Genomic DNA, 15,220 nt, shown 5'->3' on the forward strand with positions numbered 1-15,220 from the left:
TGTGGAAGGGAGGGTCATTGCTCTTCAACTGCTGTTGCTCAGAAGCGCAAAAGGGGCAAAGTGAAATCATTTCTGAAGTTAACAAAATTCTGCTTCAGCACAGTAGAGGAACTTCAGCTAGCTATTACTCTTTTCTTTCAGGTAACTGTGAATGTTTTAGACGTAAATGATGAAGAACCAGTTTGTTCACCCAATTTCTACTCATCTCAAATCACAGTCAGTTTAGCAGCTGGGACCAATGTAAATGGCTTCAGGATTCAATGTCAAGATCGCGATTCTGATCCCAGGTCTTTCCGTTACTTCATTAAAGAAGGTACCGCGTCATAGCATATGAGCTGGGAGCAGTGCAAAAATTCTTAAACACACATGGTTCAATTTGATTTGTAAATAGAAGTCTAGCACAGTTTATGTGCTACTTCTCATGGAGAGCTAATTGTGATCCCCAAGTTTCACATGTCATTATTTTGCTGCTTATCAAAAGAGATGTTTCTATAAGTTGGCTGTGGATTCTGCCACCTAGAATGATGCCCTTGCAAGTTTGGATTGCCTACCACATTAATTAATTGGCAACAAATTAGCGAATTGCATAATTGACAAGGACTTTAGTAGAATGAGCTGGAAAGATCTGCATGGTCAAATTTAACTTCCAATTATAGTTGAGTGAATCTTAAGAAACTGTGGTGGCTTCTGTTACTCTTCATGCCTCACCCTTAGGTGATGATAATCAGATGATGGTAAGTAACTGAGCAAACCTGCATGTCCTAATTCCATGCATTATGCATTAAAACCACATTATAAAAATGTATGCTCAAACCTAATAATCAACTGCATCTGGAGAACTGTTACAGTATGGACTGACATTTAGCTTCACAAAAAAGCAAACACTCTCTCTTGGGGGAATTTCATTTGTTGTTGGTGTTGCTGAGGTTATTGACACACTGCTGAAACTTTAAGTGTGGTTGCTGGCATAATTTTGGTCTGTACCAACAGTACGTTTCCAGAGAGATCTGGGCATTGCTGAGGAAGCCAGGACCTTGCCCAGTGCACTGTGTATGGGCCCTGTGGAGTGAACACTTAGAGGTTTGGCTACACAAATATGATTTGTGCCATGCAGTGGGCCTTTGAGCCAGAGAGCAGCCCATGGCCCCTTATATGTTGTATGGTAGACATGGCCTTCAAGGTCACCTCAACTCTGGAGCTCTACAGGGCAACAAAAGCAAAAACAAAGTAATTCTGGTGCTTTTCCCTGACTTTGAACTGTTTTATCTGTAGTCTGTCCAAAGCCTAACAACCAGGGCTGGCCTCCCTGCTGCCCAGGCCACTAGCAGATCTCCAGTAACATGAACAGAAAATGAGGAGACTGGGGGCCAGACACATGGAACTCCCTTCTCTGCCCTCCCCCTTGCAGCTGGCAGTGCAGATGAAGCCCTGGAGGCAATTAAGCCCCCTGAGTCATTAGCTGTCATCTGGGGGATCCATTCAAAAGCTATACAATGGGAGTGTGCTCTGGGCAGAGGGAGAAGCCGTGGAAAGGGCTGGAGGAGCCTCTGGAGATGCTGTTGGTGCCCATATGGCCTAAGGGCCACAGCAGGGTCACCCCGGCAGCGGGAGGAATCCTGCAGCACAGAGTCACAGAACCACAGAATCGTCTAGGTTGGAAGAGACCTCCAAGATCACCTAGTCCAACCTCTGACCTAACACTAACAAGTCCTCCACTAAACCATACCACTAAGCACCTTAGGGTCCTCGCCCTGGCTGCGTGTTGCTGCTGCTGAGTGCGCTCCGGGTTGTAAGAACAGGTCACTCACGTGATGTGAGAGCTTCCTCTTGTGTGCCCAATGAGGCAACCTTGTCTCAGTTGTGTCCCCATAGAGGGTCTTATTCCGTATTTTAAACATTTTATGATCGTATTATTTTATGAGATTGTATATGGTATCGATAAGATTGAAGAGCCATTCTTGTGAATGATATTCCACCACACAGGTGTAAATTGATTCATAAAAAGTTGTCAACAGAAACTGCTCTTTTTGTTTGCTTTGTGCATTTATTTTAATGTGGGATTGTTTTTCACTTTTCTTCATTTTTTGTTGTTTTCATTTATTTATTTATTCGTTGTTATCACTTGCAGGCAATGTGAACAATCATTTCACCTTTTCACCAAGTGCTGGCTCCAACACATCTCGGCTGATTCTTGCATCTAGGTTTAACTATGAGAGCGGACTTGATAAAAGCTGGATTTACAGGCTGCGTGTCTGTATAACAGATGACAATTTACTGTCTGCCAGGGACAAAGCTACACACCTAGTTAAAACTGGTACAGTGTCTTTAAGCATCAGGGTTATCCCAAACCCAACAACTGCCATTACCACCACGGTAAGTTCACTGAAATTTATGCTCAATTCTGCAGTTCTTTTATGGGCTAATCGCCATGGGAATGAAGAAAATAGGGTAGATATACGCAAAAGGAAAGCAAAGACCGACAGTGGGTCCAGTTTTGGGAAGTGTTGAGCCTTGTGTTCTTACATTGAAGCCACTGGTTGCTGATATGCTTGGTGTCAGGAAGGATTCTTGGTAAAGGTTTGTAACATCTGTTTTGTATTTTAGTTTCTAAAATGAAAAGGGTGAGTATCCAAGGACCAGGCACTCTGCCATTACCATGTAACTGGAAAGTTCAGGATTTTGGCAGCTTTATTAATAAGGAAAGTGTAGGGGTTAGCCTTTGCCTGGAACCTTAAAATTACTTCATGCATTTTGCTCAGCCTCTTTTTTCTTTTATTTATTTATTTATTTATTTATTTTTGCTTTTCACTACTCCATTGTCCTTGCACTTCTGTTTGCTTCTTTTGCAGTGGGATGAATTACTCTGTGCCTACCAAAGTCAAAATAGGCAATAACAGTGACAACAAGAAATCGTTATCATTTGCAAGGGCCATTCTTCCATCCCTAGGTCACCCTCATGTAAAAGTTCAAGCTGCCTGTCAGGAACTGAAGCAGTTGTGCACATCCTGAGCATGTTCTGAGTTCTCAGCGGGTTTCAAACAGGCAAGGCCAGATGGGTGGGATGGGTATTTCCTGATCTCCCTGTCCACATGGTGGTCCATAGCTGAGCGGGGGGAAGCCTGCAAAGCTTTTGGCAGCCAGTCTGGGACCTGGCCTCGCACCCTGATCAGCCTGTGTAGCTGTGCACCTGCATCCCAGTGATACAGCCAGCTCCTTGGCACGTCCATCCCAGGCAAGCTCTGGCTCAATGGTTTTGCTCTGGAGCCAGTTTCCTTCAGGGTAGTGCAGGACACGAGCAGAGCTTTGCTTTCCTCCTGCCTGCTGAAGCAGCACAGCCTGTTGGGTGCAGAACAGCCTGCCTCCATCCTTGTGCTGATCGCTGCCTTCATCCCTCGTCTCATCATCTCTCCATCATCCAGAGTCCATACATGTTCTGCCTGCCTGCAGATGGCATTAGCCTTTTTCCACTGCATGCAGGAATGAAAATATTAGGACATTGAAGGGGTAAAAGAGTTATTTATTGTAAAACTGCCCAAATGTGCCAGGGTAGGCCAGTAACTGAGCCAGAGTCAGGGGATCCTCCAAACAGCACGTGCAAGTCTGGAAGCTTTGCTATGAAAGTGCTTAAATCCAGACTTGCAGACTGATTAATAACCCAATTATCATCTAATGCTCTGTTTGGAAGGAATAAATGGCTTTTTCACAGCCTTCTCCTCCCCCCTACTTGATGAAGAAATGAAAAGTTAAGTTGAATAACGAGACCTATTCCCTGTTTCTTTTCCCATGCTTTACTACAACCACAGACAGTACAGACCACATACCACAGTGTTCAATCTGCCTGCCCAGAGATATCAGCCTCCCATTTTCAGACTGTTCTCCAGAAGAGCACTTCCATTTCAGCACCTTCTCCCATCACTGCTCATTACCTGGGTTCAGTGTAGCAACCTGATGACTAGGATGCTGCGATGCTGGTAGTGCAGTGACAGGAAACCCCGTTCCAAAAAGCCACTTGTGACTTCAGTCCCAATGAGGATGGAGTGGTGGTGATCTTTAGATTATTTTAGCCTTTGTGTAAGGATTTGATGTGCCCAGCACAACTGACTGGCAATGGACACTGACAGCTCTTCACTTTAAACGTCTCCTTTTAATAGTGACTGATATTACCCACTTCAGCTACCTGTCAATTTTTGCAAGGCTAAATAAGTTATTTGAAAAGTGTCCCTAGATGGAAAACAAAATAGATACCCTACTGAATTTCATACACAATGTGATTACAAATGTCTTACAGAAAATTTAATAAAACCTTTGGTAGATGATCAAAATGAATAGAACCACACCATGATTGACCCAGGTAGGGCAAACAATTTCTAATCCATATAAAGACAGTTTCATGACAGGACCCTAATGAATGAGCTGCTAGTGACCTGCCAGCTCAGAGCTGTGTCTCCTGGCACACAGAAGATGTGGAAGATCACGACTGCTCAGGAAGTGTGGTTTTTCCCTTCTGGAGCAAGTCACAGGGCAAAAAAAATAAGAGTTTCATTTATTTTATACAATAACGTAATTCCTCAGGGTTCAACTGCTTTTATGAAGGGGGTCGAATGATCGCTGCAGTGCAGATGACCTACTTCCAGTTTTGCCTTAGGTAACAAGAAACCATTATCTCGGTAATGGCAGTATTCCCTGAACTTCCAAACCCTCCAACAGTGCGCTCGCAGCTTCTCAGGCGATCTGAGGCTTTTCAACCCCACCATGGCATGCCTATTTTAATATTAGACATTGAAACACCATCTGGAACCAGCTTTTGCATTGTGGGTGGGCTCCGTTTCACCTGCCTTTGGTTTCCCAGGATCTCGGTGGCCCATCTCAGCCATCTGAGCTGCCTCGGCAGCCGGCAGAGAGGTACGTGGGGTGAATCACTTCTCCAGCAGACGCAATCTTCCTCTGCCGATCATCTGCAGAGCCCTGGGGCAAGCTTGGGCCAGGTGCCTGGGTGCAGAAGTTCAGCCAGATGAACGGTGCCGTCGGTGTCGGTAACCTTACAAGAATGCAGCGTTGAGAAACGTTTCCTATCTTGTTTTAAAAGCCTGGCTTTACTCTGGTGACGAAGAAGGAAAATCTCTACTCCGACTCGGCGTGGTACGTGCCCTTCATCATCACCCTCGGCGGTCTGCTGCTCCTGGGACTGCTGGGGTACCTGGGGCTCCTGCTGGCCACGTGGCTCCGCACCCGCTGCCCTCCGGTGCACAAAGCAGACGGCGCTCCTCTGTGAGTCCTCCTGGGTGTCATGCCAGGGAGCCCCTGGCACGGGCAGAGAGAGCTCAGCCTTTTCATCCATAACAAAATCTGTGCTTTGAATGCTTTATGGTGGTATGCCCTCTGCTGTAGTAAATGCAATTACTGGCTACAGCAATATTTCGTGTCAAGAAATGAAGGAAAAATGTCCATGGATTTTTTTCACGGATTTGCTAATACTTTAGCATTAGCTAAACGTCAGAGTGGAATTAACAGTCATGACCTCTAAAGGCAGCTAATCTTGTAAAGCCCTGTTGGAGTTTGTGCCTGACTGTGCTGAGCAAAAATACAAATGTACCCGATGCCCACTGCAAGGGCACTCCCATCCAGGCAGGTACCACTTGCATATTCCTCCCTCTCAGCCTAGGAGCTCCGAGTTCTTTCCAAATGTTGGCACTAATGCCAAATTCTGTGTTCTGGCAATGCTTCTGCAGATTTCCTGCAGTCTTACCCAGGCCTGTTGCAAGGCTCTGGCCCATAAAGCCTCATGGCACCTCTGAGAGCTCTTTTTTGGCAAAAGCCATGGAAGCACCTGGGAACAGCTCTGGTTCAGTGTGGGAAGAGATCTCTGCTGGGAGTCCGAGTGCCTATAAACTGGCATTTTCACAAAAGCAAAGATAAGCAGCTCTGTCAGTACACTGGGCTTTAAAAAGGATTTCTGTAAGTATTCTCAGGATTTGAAGTTAAATTTAGAAATTATAGAAAATGTAAAGAAGTAATATATGACTGTGATTATAATTCAAATAGTGTGTGCAAGGAGTTTAGCAATTTGTGATAAAAATGACAAATGAATCTAGAAGCATATAGCTTGGCCATTGTTATTATTTATTAATAGGGCAAGTGATTCATTGGGAGCAGGCTCTTCCATTAAAAAGCAATTTTTATATTTTCAAATACATTTACAATCTTTCACATATTTTAAAAAGTATTATCTGAGCATAGCAGATCAAAAAAATTGACCTTCCTCCAAGGATGGAACAAGATGAGAATGTCTGAAAATACATTTTTCCAGATTACATAAATCCATAATGCTATCATCAATAAGTCTGTATCTTTTTACTATCATCCCTTCTTGGAGATGTGTTAGCACAATGCTCAGGACTGTTTTCCTGTTTGGGAGCAGTGTTAAATGATGCAGGCATTTAGAGAAAGAAAAGCATAAAACAAACAAATCAAGCAAATCCCAGAACTCAGGGAAACTCATTCTTCTTGCCAAGTGGAAGAGAGTGACGCATGATACTTTTATGTAGGCATAAGCATGACATTTGCTAACTACACCTCTTAATCTTTTTTTTTTCTTTCATTACAGGATAAATGATCCAGGTGTGTACCTCTTTTCTATATTATAATACCTCTCAACAACACTGTGTTTACTGTTCTGTGTAAAATTTGTAAATCAATTTCTAGACAAACACATTTGGCCCAGTACAGAAGTACTCTGATCAAATACCGTGGCTGATAATAGGATGCCAGCCTATGAGACGGTCCTTTTGGTCTTCAGATCTATTAACTACTAGGTAAACCCAAGTTCAGAATAGCCTGGTATTCTGGTGTGGATGCTAAAGAATTACAGTATTTTTCACATGCATTTCATATGCTATCTGTTAAAAAAAATCTTATCGCACCAAAGCCCCTTCAAGAGTCCTCTCCACTCTTAATTCCCTGTTCTCTGTTCCCTTTCATTTGCTCCCCTGACTTCATCACAAACACTTTAAGATTTGTTTTCAAGTATTGGTGCTTGTAATGGTGTTTGTATAACTTAGCAGGGGCGTAAGTTACATACACAAAACCAGGTGTTCTTTAAGCAGTCTTCCTTTTAATCCCATTAGCATTCCCCTGACAAGCATGGCATGCCTTTCCTCGATCAGTATTGCCCAGCTTGAAAGAAAAAAACAACAACACATGACTAACAAACCCCGACAAAACTAGCTGTTCTCTTGGTTGCCCAATTTGAGACATTTCAGCGTTGGCCGGTTTCCAAAAAAATGGGTGCTTGGTGCTTTCTGAAAAACTGGTTCCCAAATGCTGGGCAGCAAAGGCCGGACAGAACAGGTTTCCCATTGATGCTCAGGTTCAGGCCCATCTGCAACATTTCAGAGCATTGCATGCTTGGCCATAAACTCCTTTGGTGGCTTCCTCCAAAGGAAGGACATTAAACAAACCAGCAAGGAGTGAACAAGAAGAAATCATAGCAACTAGTTGGGTATCATCCACAAATCCATGCTGTCGAGATGCCTGTGGCACTGCTGCTGTGTTTGTTTGCATGTGGGATGAGTTAATAGTGTGGTAAATTCACACATAACCAAACTGTTCTTCAATCTGAATATGACTTGACTGGATCTGCAGCACTTCCCTGTTTTGTCTCCAAATGCATGTTTGAGCGCACAAGCTTAGTAAGTACAAACATTCATGGGAAAAAATCTACGTTTGTAATTCAAATATTCCCCAAAGTGAAATTCACTTGCTGGTAGATAGCCAGTCCAAGGCCCCTACAACACCCAAGTCCTCAAAATACGCCTTGAAGAGGTGGTATATGGTGCACAGACCTGTGCTGGCCAGGTGCCTGGGTGGGGGCATCTCACCCCTGAAAAAACTCTGCTTGTGACAGTGTGGAGTGCAGTGGCATGCATAAAATGAATTATTCACTGAACAGATGTGTGAATAAGTTTAAATAATGAGCACATTTGAATTTCTATGTCAGTTCATATCATTTATGAAGGAAGTTTTGTTTAAGAAACCATTGTTATTTATTCGTGACTGAAGGAATAAAACTTTTCAAGGCTCAACTTTTAATTTGTCATTGGCAACTGTGAATCCTCACTCCAAAACACTATGAAGATGTTTGCTTTTCAAATAGTGTTAGGGATCACCCTTTGAAAAGAAGTAAGACTCATTTGAGATGTCTGAGAAGCTGAGAACTAAGGATCTCTATTTGTTTCTGGAAAACATGACTTTAATATCTATAGTTAATGTCGGAAAAAAATCTGATTCTTTACAATGTGCATTTTCTTTCTTGTAGGAAAGAAGAAACCTAAGAAAGAAGTGGTTTTGGTGAGTACTGCCGGCCTCAGAGCAAAACAAAAGTTTAGTTTTGACCCCCATCATGTGGTATGATCATAGGTATTTCCATTGTAATAGATGTTTTTTATTATTATTATTTTTTTTTCCTCCCAGATACCACATCTAGGGGCTCCTTCCTTTTCCATAGCCATAAAGGCATAAAGGCTGCAGTATGCACTCTCCCTTCCCAAGTTCTTTGGAGAGGGGATTCCCAAGCCTCCTCTGGGTGGAGGTGAAGCTCTTGTGGTTTGCACACGTGGGGGTATTTTGCATGTTAGACCTTATTAATTCTCCTTTGAACATCTAGCAGCAACACCCTACACCACAAATGGCCTTTGTTGCCAGTTTTGATTAAACTCAGCCTACAGGAATGCACTATACAGGTCATACAAATCCGCCTCCATCCATGTAGGTCAGCATTTCCAAGTCACTGCTTCTCCTTCTTGCTTAACTAATTCACAGGGTTTGTTCCACTTTGTCTCTCTTCACAGAAAATGACAAGGCTAAACACTGTCTTTGATGGAGAAGCCAGAGACCCAGGTAATAAAAAGCAATTAACAGTGAATATGAATATTTGGCCGGAAACAAACTGGATTAGTTGACTTAAATATGGTTTGACATTTGCTTTTCGTATTTCAGATTTGCTGTTTCCAAGGGGAACGGAAGCTATGCTTCACAGATAGTGAAAATCAAGACAGTGCCCTAGTAACATTTCTAATGGTAGAATACACTCACATCCAACGGTCAGATTATTCACTGCTGCTCTGCTAACACTGAGTGTAAGGAGCTGGTACTAGGAGGTGAGAGAGAAGGAGGAATTTGCTCCCAGCCTCCTGCCCTAGTGCTGTCACGGCTACGTGGTTTCACCTCCCCATGCATGGGAAATGGCCAGCGGGTTAATGTAGCTGCAGGTGGGCTGATTCTGTCTCCGAAACCTCTCCCTGGATGCAGGGTGGGTGGGTGAGCTACTGGCACCTGCACAAACCTCCTCCAGGTAGGAACAGCACATCGCTGCTATTTATCTGAGGCTTGAGTATCTCTTGCTGGGGAGGACAGAGAAGACCATTCTGCTTTTAGATACAGTCGCGGTGGTTGAGGGCCCCAGTAATGGAGAGGAAGGGTTGACAGAATGTGGAACACCCGGTCAAAATAGGTCTTCAACAAATACGTCTGAAAATAGGTCCAAAACAATAGGTCTCAAATTATCCAGAAAAAAAAAAAAAGGCAGGCTTGTTTTGAGGCTTGGATTCATCTAGCCAAATTTCCACCCAAGTGTCTGTACCTCGTGTTTCTTATTAGCTGTCTCTGGGCTGTTAGAGGCTGTGAGCTAATAGGAAACACTAGGCACAGGGACTTCAGTAGAATTTGGGTGAACAAATGGGCCCCTACTGTGCAATGAAGTTCATCCACAAGGCTGCTTGAGGATGGATTGGGCCAAGTTCAAGCCCACCTGCTATTTATAAAGAGATTCTGGAGGGACGTCCAGAAGTCCCTGCTTTTCGCCTGTGTAACTGGGTTTGTCAGATGTTAAACATGGATGTTCTCTAGGCCACTGCAAGAGCTGGGCACCTGGTGGTTCCCTTCCTCAACAGACCCGACCACACCATGCTTATGGCCAGCTGAGCCCACCCAGACTGCCCCCCAGAGCCACAGCACCTGTGTCGTGCCTGCCACAAGCCCTAAGATGTAACACGGCTTTCTGGTGTCAGCAGAGGAGCGTGGGCTCCTCACTCCTCCTTCTCCCCTCCATGGCTCATCCCAAACCATAGAGGATCGAGTGCTGGCAGTTCAGAGATGAAATGTGATATTTCATCTGTTGAATGCGATTAGGAGGGCTGGTCAGGGACTGCTGCCCAATCTGGGCTGCTTTAACATGCCTGCCTTGTAAGCACTCAGAAAAAAATACCACGTGAAGAGATCCAGTTTCATCTTTAATTGCTCAAATTGTGTTCATGTGTCAGAAACCATTAATTCTGATACAAACTGTAACGTGTAGTAACACGTAACCACTGTTTCTTTCCAGGCCTCAATAGTCTTTTTTGTCTCATATTAATGGTGTTTAATTACAAGCAGTGCCACCACAGCTCCTGATTCTCTGTCTGTTTAGCAAGAGACAATAATTTAGACCATGAGGCAATCACACTGGATGGATGAGCATTTTTCCACCTACCTCTGGATAGTGAATGAACTGAAGGAGGAGAGACTTGCTTTGTGTCCAAGTAGAAATCACTCATAAAATCTGAAGAGGGCCAAAAATCTTTGCAGTAAGGAAAGGTAGCAATGTGTGCTAAACAAACCAAACTTAACAACATTGTGTATATCTGAGGAAGGCATATCCATGCACAACCAGAAAATACATTTTATTTCACTGTATTCACAGCAGGCCGGGAGGAAATCAGTTTGTTAAAATTGTGACACAATGCGTACAGCTAAAACCCATGGGGAATCCCAGATCTCTGAACCTCGTGTCACCCTAGATGACCTGACGTGGTCTGGAAGACATACGCAGCATATTGTGATCCTAGCAGGTTTTGCTATACCAAGTAAGCAACTCCTCTTGAAAAAATAGGCACACACATACACAGTGGCCTTTCCCAGCATAGCCACAGGCACAAATCTGGGGAGAGTAAGTCATAACAACTACGGACTATGTATGGGTTTGTTACACTGACCACAATAACCCACAGCAGTTGTAATTCGGATAGAGGGTTAGGATGATAACAAGGTCCTGTTTTGAATATTCCTATTCTCTGAAGTGCAGAGCCAGTTTTTGTATTAATGGAAAAGCATCCCCGCTGAGTGGCCTCCATGACTTCCAGGGCACCACACTTCATTGCAGAAATGAAGATTTCCTTCTCAGGGCTACCTTCCCCAACTCATCTGGTTTTCCAGGTTTTTCACATTTTCCTTTTCAGCCTTATCGTGAGGAGAGCTGTCATGTCTTAATCTGCTAAAGTAGTCATGATTTTAATTCCTTGTCTTTTCTCCCTTGCAAGTCACCGGCAAAATCTATGAATTCAATACATGGTCGGGGGCCCGGAGGTGGAAGAAGAGCAATGAGCCCCTTCAGCCCTCTCCGGCCATGCAGGTAACGTCAAGTGCCACAGACAGCCGTGGCCATGACACAGGCAGAGCAGAGGCACCAAGCAAAAAAGAGACTTCAGAGAAGAGGAAAGAGCCAGCCGCAGAGACAAAGAGGAAGGAACCAACCACAGCTGCCAAGCCCTCAGCAGGGCCATCACAAACACCAGGCCAGGATGGGGTGAAAGTACAAAAGCAGAAATAGGAATCTGCAGACAGGGGGTTACCCTCACCAGCCCCCAAAGGCAGATGCTGACCTCTTCTCCACAATGAATGCTGCATTTTTGTTACACCAGCCTTAAAGCTCTCTGTCTCAGCTGCAAAACATCGGGTGGCCACTGCTGTGGACTCAAAGGCAGGATGAAGCTGGACTTATTTTGGCATGTGCCGGTAAGACTGGGAGAGAAGGGAAGGTGCAGTGACAACTGGGGCAATGATCATGGTCTAGGAGCTAGGGTAAATGCAGACCTTGCTTCTCCAAGTGCAAAACCAGACTCTGGATGTTGCAGAGGAATTGCTTACTTCTTGAGAAGGGGTGGACATGAAAGGGCAGGAATCAAAAATGAGAGCACTGTCATGGACAGAAGCACCTGCTGCTCCCTGGGCTGTAGCTGCTGGCAGCTTCCTCCTGGAAGAGCTCTCTGCCCCCAGGCCATCATGGCCAGGTCCTCTTCAGGGAGGGCAGCACACACATGGACCTGCTGAGTGGGGCCAGGAGCGCAGCTGCATGGAGTGTGCGGCGGGATTGCTTCTCCTGTCCCTGCTGAGTCTGAACAGCAGAAGGGGTGAAAAGCAGATTAGAGTTGAAAAGTTTGCTGGTAACAGCTAAAAATGTTTTCTTTTCATTCAGTATTTTATTTCATCCCTTCCTCCCCATCCTGTCTTGCTGTAGGAAAGAACAGAGCTTGAAAGCAGTTTTGGAGTGGAGACAACCCACAACTTGTCATGGTATCTCAGGCTGTCATGTCAACATTTTTAGCTTATTTATCTTTTGTAACACTAGTGGCATTCAATATCTTCACCTTTGGTATTTCCTCTGGCATATTCAGAGTTTTACAGAATCAAGTGGAACACACTCAAAAGAATAATTACAGCAAACACATGTGGTGAAATAATCTTTTCCAAGTGTGATCATGTATAATGTAAGTGCTGTCTAAAAACCTGATATAAAACAAGCAAACTCTGCAAGATTTCAGAAAATTATTTTAATTGTAAGAAAATTAATTATAAATGATGACTTAATACTCGGTGGCTTGGCTTCTTTTCTTTTCTGATGAGAAAAAGGTGTTTTGGCATCAAGGGACTGATCTCAGCTAGGTGGCAAAAGAAAATACTTGGTTTAAATTCAGCAGAGACAGTAAGTTAAGATTCTGTCACGCATATTGTTTTTTGTCATACAACAGAGGACCTAGGTGGGGAGGCCCAGGGTAATTTCACTAAGGATCCTACACTTTACAAAACCACTCTTCACAGTGCTGCAACCCTTGTCTGCAGCCTAAAGGAGTGGTTTGGCTCGGGAACAGCTTTCCTTACACGCACCAAACATCTTGAGTCAAATGACATTTCATTGAGCAATCAGAAACCCAGCGTGTCATGAACACAATGATAGAGATAGGAAAGAGTGATTTATGGTCTCTGGACATGTTATCAGTTTACTGTGGCTGTGGTGGTTGTTATAGCGTTGTTTGACCTTCCAGCACCAACAGGGCTTGTCACATTTTCAGAGCTCCAACCCACCATTGTTTGCATTCATTTGCTGTAAACCACAGAATCGCAGAATCGTGGAATGGCTGAGGTTGGGAGGGACCTCTGGAGATCATCTAGTCCAACCTCCCCTGGAGCATATTACCCAGGACTGTGTCCAGATGGCTTCTGAACAACTCTGGGGAAGGAGACTCCCCAACCTCTCTGGGAAACCTGTACCAGTGCTCAGTCACCCTCGCAGTAAAGTTTTTGCTCATGTTCAGACAGAACTTCCTGTGTTTGTGCTTGTTTCCTCTCATCCTATTGCTAGGCACCACTGAGAAGAGTCTGGCTCCATCCTTTTGACCCCCTCCCTTCACATCCTTATACAAATTGATTAGAATCCCCCCGAGCCTTCTCTTCTCTAGGCTGAACAGGCCCAGCTCCTTCAGCCTTTCCTCATGTGAGAGATGCTCCAGTCCATTCACTTGTTTTAGTAGCCCTTCTCCAGACTCACTCCAGGAACCTCATGTCTCTCTTGTACTGGGGAGCCCAGAGCTGGACACAATATTCTAGGTGAGGCCTCACCAGGGCTGAGGAGAAGGGAAGGACCACCTTCCTCGACCTTCTGGCAGTGCTCTTCCTAATGCACCCCAGGACACCATTGGCCTTCTTTGCCACAAGGGCACATTTTGGTTGGACCAGATGATCTTGGAGGTCTTTTCCAACCTTAATGATTCTGTGATTCTGTGTTTGCTGGCTCATGGTCAACTTGTTGTCCCCCAGGACCCCCAGGTCTTTCTTCACAGTTATAGGCACTTCCTTGGCTGCATGCACTTGCTGGAGGAATCGCCATGAAGCCTCTCAGGTCACTGTAAGTCTCCCCTTCCCCCATCTCTCTTGGTTTAAAGCTCTCCTCACCATGTTGGTAAGGACAAAACTCATCAACAACAACACACCTTCTGCAGAAGAGGTGACCGTCAGCCTCTGCTCCATGGAGAGGCCCCAGGCACTCGCTGCAACCTGAGGCTGCGGCGCTGCACCCGCTGCCAGAAGGTCTGGGTGGGTGGCAGCCTCCGACACGGTGGGCACAGCAACTCCAACAGCTACGGGGGAATGAGCTCTGCGGCGTGTCAAACCATGACATGGTTGCTGAGGGAGCGTGCACTGCTAAGATGGGAGGTGAAGCGGCCATCTTGTGCCCTCCTGCGCCTGCTGCTGGGTCTGCTGGCTGCCTCTGCTAGCTGCACTCGGTGGTCACCGAGCCTTCCTTCGACGAGGTGCCCTCCCATGTGAGCTGCCATGCCATGCCCTGTTCATATGATATATTTAACCTCTGAGTAGGTGGTTCTCCAGTCACTTAGAGAAGTTCTGCAGTAACAGGTAGCTCTGTTGTAACTCTAATCTCTTTGTTACTGCAACATAAAGGTACCCACAGGCACAGCTGGCACCTACACACATTAAATCTTCGTTACCTGAAGAAGTTAACTGCATCGTTTTCATGATTTTTTTTAAAGTTTATTTTCCTGGCATTTCTCTAGGGAAGCTAGATGAAATCTCCCTCAATTTCTCTCATTCCACTTTTGTGATTAAGAGATAATTACCCCTTTTTAAAGAGGAGGCAGAAACAGGCTGTCGTTTCAGCCAGGAAACTTGGAAGGAGATGGATAAAAACTCATCTTTGTTTACTGCTGTTCCTGCTGCTGAACTACGCAAACTTCCTTCCTTCCTTCTCAGGAAAAAAAAAAAAAAAGCCAACAACAGCGTAACATGGTATCACAGCATGCTGTGAACATTCATGTAAGCAGACTCATTATCACGGCCAACACTGCTGGTGCCGCAGTCTCCCACAGCTGGCCAACATCTGGGGTGAGAAGCAGATACCCTGGTGGTGGTGCTTGCATACTCTAGCTTCTGAGCAACAGACAGCTACAAAGAGGCACCACTGATCTGCGAGCTGCAAGATCTAAGAGCTAATACTGCCCAGGATGCCTCCATCCAGCGGAGGTGAGCCTAGCTGGTGCATTCAGCCTTTTGTGGGACAGGTTCCTACAAAATATGTCCTCTCACAAATTCCACACAATTTGCTGCATGGGGAAAC

General features: G+C 45.0%; 1 protein-coding gene across 3 annotated transcripts in view; it reads left to right on the forward strand.

Moving 5' to 3' along the window:
• Positions 1 to 12,678, forward strand: part of CDHR3 (cadherin related family member 3) — a 34,282-nt gene extending 21,604 nt beyond the window's left edge. Inside the window, exons 13-19 of one of the 3 annotated variants that reach the window (XM_083823499.1) lie at positions 142 to 313; positions 2,129 to 2,373; positions 5,087 to 5,268; positions 6,605 to 6,618; positions 8,315 to 8,346; positions 8,847 to 8,895; positions 11,352 to 12,678. In XM_083823499.1, coding sequence (XP_083679625.1) covers positions 142 to 313; positions 2,129 to 2,373; positions 5,087 to 5,268; positions 6,605 to 6,618; positions 8,315 to 8,346; positions 8,847 to 8,895; positions 11,352 to 11,641 — 984 coding nt within the window. In that variant the 3' untranslated portion in view covers positions 11,642 to 12,678. Of the gene's footprint in view, positions 1 to 141; positions 314 to 2,128; positions 2,374 to 5,086; positions 5,283 to 6,604; positions 6,619 to 8,314; positions 8,347 to 8,846; positions 8,896 to 11,351 lie in introns of all 3 variants that reach the window. The other 2 variants (XR_014579418.1, XR_014579419.1) reach the window with 2 other exon arrangements.
• The last annotated feature ends 2,542 nt before the right edge of the window (positions 12,679 to 15,220 follow it).

This window comes from Anser anser (assembly GCF_964211835.1).
Source record: "Anser anser genome assembly, chromosome: 1".
Taxonomy (NCBI): domain Eukaryota; kingdom Metazoa; phylum Chordata; class Aves; order Anseriformes; family Anatidae; genus Anser; species Anser anser.